The sequence below is a fragment of the Chenopodium album genome, chromosome 22, assembly GCF_948465745.1.
Source record: "Chenopodium album chromosome 22, dcCheAlbu1.1, whole genome shotgun sequence".
Taxonomy (NCBI): Eukaryota; Viridiplantae; Streptophyta; class Magnoliopsida; order Caryophyllales; family Amaranthaceae; genus Chenopodium; species Chenopodium album.
In genome coordinates this window covers 32,318,648-32,326,728 of record NC_137855.1, presented here as the reverse complement: position 1 = coordinate 32,326,728, position 8,081 = coordinate 32,318,648, and the positions used below count along the sequence as shown (strand labels likewise).

Here is an 8,081-nt window from a genome sequence, read left to right as displayed (position 1 = left end):
GTTACATTCTTTTCTTGGTTTATAATTCCTTCATTATCTCCACATTTTAAACATTTCAGAAAAGCTACATCAAAGCTCGTGCAATACAGAGTTGTAATCACTTCACGCACTCCACTAATTGACGGCTGACGGCTGACAGCTGCCCCAATCGCTGATAGATAACAGCTGTTGCAAGCTTGCAACGGCTAACAACTACTGAAATCTTTAAAAAGTAACTGTTACAATTACTAATTTTGCCGAACAGGGCCAACTAATTATCCCATTAGAGCTCTACCTTAGAAATTACTAGATCAATTTAGAAATAAGTAAATCATTAAAATTGTTGTTTGAAGGGGCGACAAATAGGAAAAACCCACATGACATAAACGAAAAGATACCACCAATCCAACGTTTTTTCTCGAATAATAATTGAGATTTGGGATCTTCCCCACTAAACTAGGCCTTTTTAAATCCAAACAAAAATAATTAATAAAAAAAAAATTAAAAATCATCAAAACTAGTATAAGAGTGCCACATACCCTCCTGCTTGCTTTTCACCTCTGCGTCTGTTTCAGCCGTTAAAATTTATCCCCATCACCAAAAAACTTCAACAATTTCATACCCAGGTTTGTTTTTTCATGTTAATTTTCAAATCTATAGTACTAATTTTATGTTCATTCTTTTAATTAATTAAATTGCTTGCTAAATTATTATGATATTGCTAAATTACAGTTAATTTGACAAGCAGGGTTCTTGTTTGCATAATTATAATTATGGGTTTAATTTGCCCTGTTTCTGCTACTATTCTTGCTGACTTTAATTTTAATTTTCTGGGTTTTAGATAAATTAATTTTTTACTACATGGGTATTGTTTATTTTAATTTTTCAATTTGATTTTGAATTGGGTTTTGTTTATGGGTTTAATTATAATATGATTGCTAAAAATATCATCTTTATTGCTTAGATTTTCTAAAATAGTATTAATATTATCTAATCATCTCATATATCAAAAAATCAATTTAATTATTGCGGAATTGCAGGAAATTCCATGTTTTTGAGGAGGTTTATTGCTAATCTTCTCTCATATGGGTAAATTAAATTCTGTCACAAATGCTTCTGGATCTTACATGATATTGTTAGTTTTGTATGATACGGAGTATTAGTTAATTTTGTTCTTATGATCGAAATTTCGAGTTTTTGAAATCAGTTATGATCGAATCAATGATTTGATGATATGATGGTGGTAGATTATAGTCAATGTGCCTGTTTCTTGTATAGCTTAACTTCATTCATAATCTGGGAAAAAAATCAAACTTGTTTTTGATGTACCTGTATATTGTACAACTGGCCACGTTGACCGTCAAGCAGACTGATAAACTCTTTTTTTGTTGGTTTCTTTTTTTTTGTGGTTTGAGAGTTGAGACTAATTTCATTGATCATCTTGCTTCATATTTTTTTATTGCTTACAATAAAGAGTACTGCCAAGAACTAGTCCCATGACATAATTCCCGCGACTATGAGTTTGCATTGTAATCTGTGGTTCTTCCTTAATACGGAGTATTAGTCATTTAACTGTTTTTTCTTGTTCCATGTGAACTTGTCTCTTGGATATCAATGCAATGTCACCTTTTTGCTTTTGGCTACCTATGATATGAAATATTACTTGCAAATTGTAGATTTGAATAAGATAGCAAATAATTCTTTTGTATGATCTACATCTTAAATGATGCATACAAAGTATTAAGATATGGATTGTGTGGTTGTCTTTCTTGTAAAAAGTTTTTCCTGTCACATGTGAAAGTGATAAAATGCTACCTTCATGTTATTGTGCGCTTGTTTCAAAATTATCATCTTGATTTGTTCCAAAGGGTTGCTATATGGTGTGATTAATATTTTCGAGTATCACTTGATGTCATTGTTTGGTAAGTGACTTTTGATGAAAAGGGTAGTTTGGAGATACCAATTAAATATACAGTACTTTATATTAGTTGTATTTGTATGTAGATTAAATGTGATATGAAGATGTTTATCGCATTAAATGATGGCAAATTCATTTCTGTTGAAATGCTTATTGTATTTCTATAGTGGCATAATGGCATTATGAGCAATTAAGATAGAAATTACTTATGTACCTAAGATCATGTGGGACTTACTGCGTTTTTGGCTCTATGGAATACTTTTTAAAACAATTTTATCTTTGTTTGTCTTTTAGATGGCGGATCGGATGGAAATGTATAGCATGGATGACGCTCTTTTGAGCTTAGGTTTTGGGAAATTCCAATCCTTGATTCTACTTTATGCTGGACTAGGATGGATTTCAGAAGCTATGGAAGTGATGATTCTTTCGTTTGTTGGACCAGCAGTACAGACTGAATGGAATCTTTCTTCAGAGCAAGAGAGCCTTATCACAACTGTAGTGTTTGCAGGCATGCTTGTTGGAGCATATTCTTGGGGTCTTGTTTCAGATAGATATGGAAGAAGGTACATGCTGTAGTGCTGTGAATTCTTCCCTGTTGTTTAGCTTATTTTTTAAAAATTTCCCTAATTGCGAAGACATACACAATGAGCACTTAACGCAATCTGAACTTCCCTTCCTTTCATGTCAATGTTCTTCAAATTCTTATGCCCTTGAATAGTCCAGAGTCTATTCACAAATCCTTCATAGTACTTCAAAAGGAAGAATACTTTAAAAAAAAAGAGAGATAACAATATATAGAATGAATTTCGTGAAGCAGCCTAATATGTTTCTCCATGCTACTACATGTTGCTTGTCAGCTGTCTTTTGGTTACTTGACTTGTTTTTGCTTCTTAAAGAAGATCGATTTTCTTGAACTGAATGTATTAGTGATTAATTCTAAGCTCGGATGAAGTAATATACTACAAATGGATGCTAACTATTATGTGCAACAAATGTTTTATTTTCTTTTTAGGTAATCATTTCTCTCTATCTCTCTCCTTATCACATGCACCCAACTTTTTCTCTCTCCATTTTACTCTCACAAACAAATTTTGCCTAGGAGTCCGCAAACACCCCCTTTGTTGCAAATAATAGTTAACGGAGGAAGTAGGTTAGATTATTATTTTAGCTAGCATTACCTTTGTTTGCTGTTTTTTATGTGGAATCTGTAGCTTCAAGTCCTCAAAACAGGAACTATATTAAACTTGCACTGAAATTACTGACTTATTGTTGCCAATTAATAAGTCTGGCTCCCAAAACTAATGGATCAGATGCTAAATTCCTGTTCTAATTGTTTCACTACATGGTACTGTAGCAATTTGGCACTCTAGCAAATTGACAGGTTCTTAAGGGCAGCCACGAAAATTTCAACTTTTTATACTATTCAAAGCAGCTTCCTAGTTCATACATTATCATTTTCTCAGCTTACATCTGAGCATCATAAGCATTTTAATTCATTGTGTGTAGATAAATCAATAAAAAAATTTGTAAGATGAATTTTTGCATGGCATTCTTGGTTATAGTGCCCGATCGTTCCTTGTCCACCCTCTCCTTGGTTCTTGGCATTTTATGTATCTTCCTGTCTATCCTCAAAAGCTCATTCCAACTTTCAATAATAGTTAAATAGTAATGTGCCTGATAATTGAAAATTCATGTTGAATTCCCTCTAAATTTTCACCTTTTCCTGAACTGTAGGTAACACATGCCTTGGACATTAGAAGTGATGCACTCATGTCCGACATCGGTTCATATTCGTTAGAAAATTGTATTATACAACAATTATATACATAGTAGATTTCTGTATATGGAAAAAGAAACTATCCATATAACAATAACAACCTTATACCAAAGGTGGGGTGTGGGGAATCCATATATACACATCCTTAACCTAGCTTGTTAGAATGTTAACTTGAACATTTCCTCTATATAGAGAAACCTTTTTCCTGCAGTATGGAGCAACTATTCCTAATTGGCTTTACATTTGGTCTAGGCCTCCGGGCTTGAGCTTGCTCTTCCAAATCTGATAGTAAGCGCATATAAAGTAGCTTACTTGATGCATCAGTACTTAAGGTTGGCAGAATACAGAAGTACACCTGCCTGTACTCCATTGATGAACACTTTTTGAGTAGCATTTACAATTCTCTCTCAAGATGGTGCTCTATGTTTTATCTATTTATTTATTTATTTTTTAATTTTTAATTTTGGTTTTGTTTTCCCCCATAAATATTCCAAGTACTTTTGCTAAATGTGCTCTTTTGTTTTTTTCCTTCCAGGAAAGGGTTTTTGGCTACAGCGATGATTACTTCCATAGCTGGTCTTCTAAGTGCAGTTGCTCCTAACTACATTACATTGCTAATATGCCGTTGTTTTGTTGGCATTGGTGTGGGAGGTGGTCCTGTATTATTGGCTTGGTTTTTAGAGTTTGTGCCTGCACCAAGGAGGGGCACTTGGATGATTATTTTCCAAGGATTTTGGACTATTGGCACAGTTATAGAAGCTGGCATAGCATGGGTATGTTACTGGTTTTATTATGATTTTTGGTGCTTTAAATCTACGAAATTAAGCTCTGTCTGGTTATCATACTTATACCATTAGTTTTAGGAGTCTTGGGTTAAATAGTGAGGTTTTAGGCAAAAAGTTTGTCAATCGTCTGGAATGTCTTTATTTTCTTGTCTGTGATAGTTGGTCCAATAAGAACTTCAAGGATAAAGCTTCAAAAGCCATAGTTGCTAAGGCTACCTTGAGTACTGTTTCTTATATCTTCCTTGGGAAGAGAGAAATAGGAGATTTTTAGTAAATAATCAAGAAGACCAAATAATTTGGTAAGGTAGGTAATTAATGCTATTCATATTTAGTGCCAGGATTGAATATATCATCATACTAAATAACTGATACAATAATTTTCCATTAGCCTATTTCTATTTCTTAACTTTCCAGAGTAATGGTGGTGTCTTAGTCATTTACCTTAGTATTTTAAACTATTATTTGTTCTGTACATGCTATTTTTTCGTTAATAGATCAGCAGTTCTCTTACTATCAAGAAATGTGGGGTAAACTGCCTGTGTTTTGGTTTGTTATTCGATTTTGTAAAGATTATATTAAATTTGTTTTGTACAATGGTTTGGAAAGTACATGTTGATCTTGGTTATATATATATATATGTATATATATATATATATATATATATATATATATATATATATATATATATAGCTGAATAGTGCTGCCTTCTTTTGAACTGACTTATGTCCTTTTTCATTTGTCTGGCAGATTGTTATGCCAAGGTTGGGATGGAGGTGGCTGCTTGCTTTCTCAGCAGTGCCCGCATTTCTTTTGCTTGTCTTTTATTTTGTGGTTCCTGAATCCCCAAGGTATTTGTGTCTGAAGGGTGACAAACAAGGTGCCATGCATATTTTGGAGAATGTAGCGAAATTTAATAAATCAGCGCTGCCAATTGGTGTTCTTTGCACTGATGTCGAAATTGAGCAGTTAAGTGGTGTTCCTCCGGAGCGTAAACCATTGTTACCAAGTGTGCAAGCAGGAGTTGCACCTCCTCCCAATCAGGATGATACTACCACGGGGATTATTCAATCACTGTCAATGCTTCTTTCACCAAAATTAATTAGGTCAACTTTGCTCCTGTGGGTAGTATTTTTCGGAAATGCCTTTACTTACTATGGTCTTGTACTGTTGACCACCGAATTAAACAAGGACAGTACATGTTATCTAAAGAAAATTGGTTCACCAGACTCCGCAAATGTCAATTACAGAAATGTGTTTATTACTAGCTTTGCTGGTAAGTTTATTTTTGCCAACATAACATAATTACCCTATCCTTTTTTTATTTTAAGGACACGACTAATGTGCTACTTTCAATTGCTTCAGAGATTCCGGGTGTTGTCGTAGCTGCTGTCATTGTTGATAGACTTGGTCGTAAAGGTTCTATGGCCGCTTTACTCTTATTAACTTTCGTCTTCATGTTGCCACTGATGCACCATCAGTCTGACGGTCTAACAACGGCTTTGCTCTTTGGAGCTCGAGCATGTATTATGGGGTCCTTTACACTCATGTTTTTATATGCTCCAGAGGTAAGTCAGCGTAATATATGCCCATTTTCCTGCAATGTAGTAGTAGAATATTGCTTTTAAACTACACCAAAAGCTTTATTTTAAGCATTCTTCAAAATAAATAAAAAAAGCTCTATTTGAAGCAAATCATTACACCCCTGTTTAGAGGTTAAAGGGTAAATACCAAATGTGGTAGTATGTGGAAATCAATCATAAAGTGGAATTCACTAAGATACGCTTCATGCAAATCTTAACTAGGATGTTAGCCAAGGGCAGCATCATATTACACTCCTGTTGCGATCTGCGAACCACTCCCCCTTCCCTTCCCTTGATGATTGCTAACTAAATGCACTATGAGTTTTCTTCTTTATATAATAAAACCAAGTGTATGATAAGCTCTATTTGTTGTACATTTCAAATGCAGATATACCCAACAGTTGTGAGGAGTACTGGTGTTGGACTTGGGAGTTCGATGGCAAGAATTGGTGGAATGATCGCCCCAATTGTGGCTATTAGCTTAATTCATGGATGTCATCAAACTCTTTCCATCATCCTTTTCCTTGGTGTGGTATTACTTTCTGGTATCTGTGTCATGTTGTTCCCAATCGAAACCATGGGTCGGGAGTTGACTGATAGTTTTTTCGACAGTAGTACATATGAAAGGCTAGTTGCCTAAATCTACATGTAATCTATGTATTTCATATCTATATTCTTCTTCGTGAAAGCCAATGAGGTCGTGGCCTAGTTGTCAAGACTGAGGTCTTGGACACATTAGGTTCCAGATTTCAATTTGTTGTCTTTGTCTCTCCTATTTATTCTATGGATCACTTTGTAATGAATTTTGATCTCTTTGTACTGATTTTTTTACATCTATTATATCCAATAAAAAAGAAAAAGAAAGAATATCTTCGTTTTTAGTGCAAGTGTTATCGATGCATGGCTTGTTATGGTTTTTTCTTTCTTTTTTTTTTTTTTATTTTTTATTTTTTTTATTTTTTATTTATTTTTTATTTATTTTTATATAAAATTTAATCTTCATTTAGGAAATTTTTTTTCAAGATTATGTTGTACTTAGAAATATGGTAATTTATGATGGTATTGATTATTGAAGCCATAATTGAAAGGTTCATTTTCTCAGTTTCAAAGATTGGGACTTGAATAAACTATCATTTTTAAAATCTTTACAATGTTCACTTGATTTTCATTTGCATGTTGTGTTGTGATGGGTTATGTCTATGACTTTATACTAACTTTAGTTGTTTTATCATGTGTCTTTTTGTACGTGTTGTGCCATTCTTTGCAACAAAATGTTGTACAACTACATGTCGTGGCCTATGCTTGTGTCATGTAATTTTTTATCTTCATGTTTGGTCATGGCTTACCTTAAACCAACCGATTACAATATCATCTTTACTTATAATTTGACACTATGTTTACATGTGTAAAGCCTGATTTATTTATTTTTTCTTTGTAGAAACTAGAAATCCCCCAGAAGCATTTATTTTCCTTAGTCAAAGCATCAAATACCAAACACGACACTAGATCAAAAGTTCACTAAATCCCTTACCTGTGGACGTAGGTCATGTTGACCAAACCATGTATATATCTGTGTGTTTATCTCATCTATTTTTCTATTTTATTTCTTAAATTTACGTTTTATTATTGTTGTCTATGTTCCGTGCATATCAAACACATTACCTAAATCAATCGATCCTTGTCTATTTTCCAACGGAACGATATACTTTTGGGTTAGAATGAAATATACCCAAATGCCACCTAATTTAAACAGATGCTAGTCATGCTACAAAGTCAAATGTCAAGTTTGGATCAATAAAGATTAAAGAACCCATAAGCCCAATGTGGGCCTTGGGGTAGCCGACTAAGAGGGGAAAGGGAAGAGGAAAAGTCTAACCTAATTGATCTAATGTGATTATATTAATTAGGGTATTTTTTTTTTGCTATTAAATAAAAGGAAAAACAAAAATAATAACCGTCAACAAACAGCTAAAGCAGAAAATATAATAATTGACTATGCCTAGCAAAACTAGCTAACCAGTGAGCCTAATTCACCCACAAAC

At 33.6% G+C, this 8,081-nt stretch overlaps 1 protein-coding gene across 1 annotated transcript; it reads left to right on the top strand.

Moving 5' to 3' along the window:
- The first annotated feature begins 472 nt into the window (after positions 1-472).
- LOC145605313 (organic cation/carnitine transporter 7-like) lies at positions 473-6,920 on the top strand. The gene is made up of 6 exons (XM_081661350.1): positions 473-605; positions 2,192-2,460; positions 4,210-4,447; positions 5,207-5,732; positions 5,822-6,024; positions 6,428-6,920. The coding sequence occupies exons 2-6, from the start codon at positions 2,192-2,194 to the stop codon at positions 6,677-6,679; spliced, it is 1,488 nt and encodes a 495-aa protein (XP_081517476.1). The 5' UTR covers positions 473-605; the 3' UTR covers positions 6,680-6,920.
- Positions 6,921-8,081: the final 1,161 nt, after the last annotated feature.

Coding starts and splice junctions, on each gene's coding strand:
- LOC145605313 (XM_081661350.1), top strand. CDS start 2,192: ATGGCGGATCGGATGGAAATGTATAGCATGGATGACGCTCTTTTGAGC. Junction 2,461..4,209: donor TCAGATAGATATGGAAGAAG/GTACATGCTGTA, acceptor TTTTCCTTCCAG/GAAAGGGTTTTTGGCTACAG. Junction 4,448..5,206: donor TAGAAGCTGGCATAGCATGG/GTATGTTACTGG, acceptor TTTGTCTGGCAG/ATTGTTATGCCAAGGTTGGG.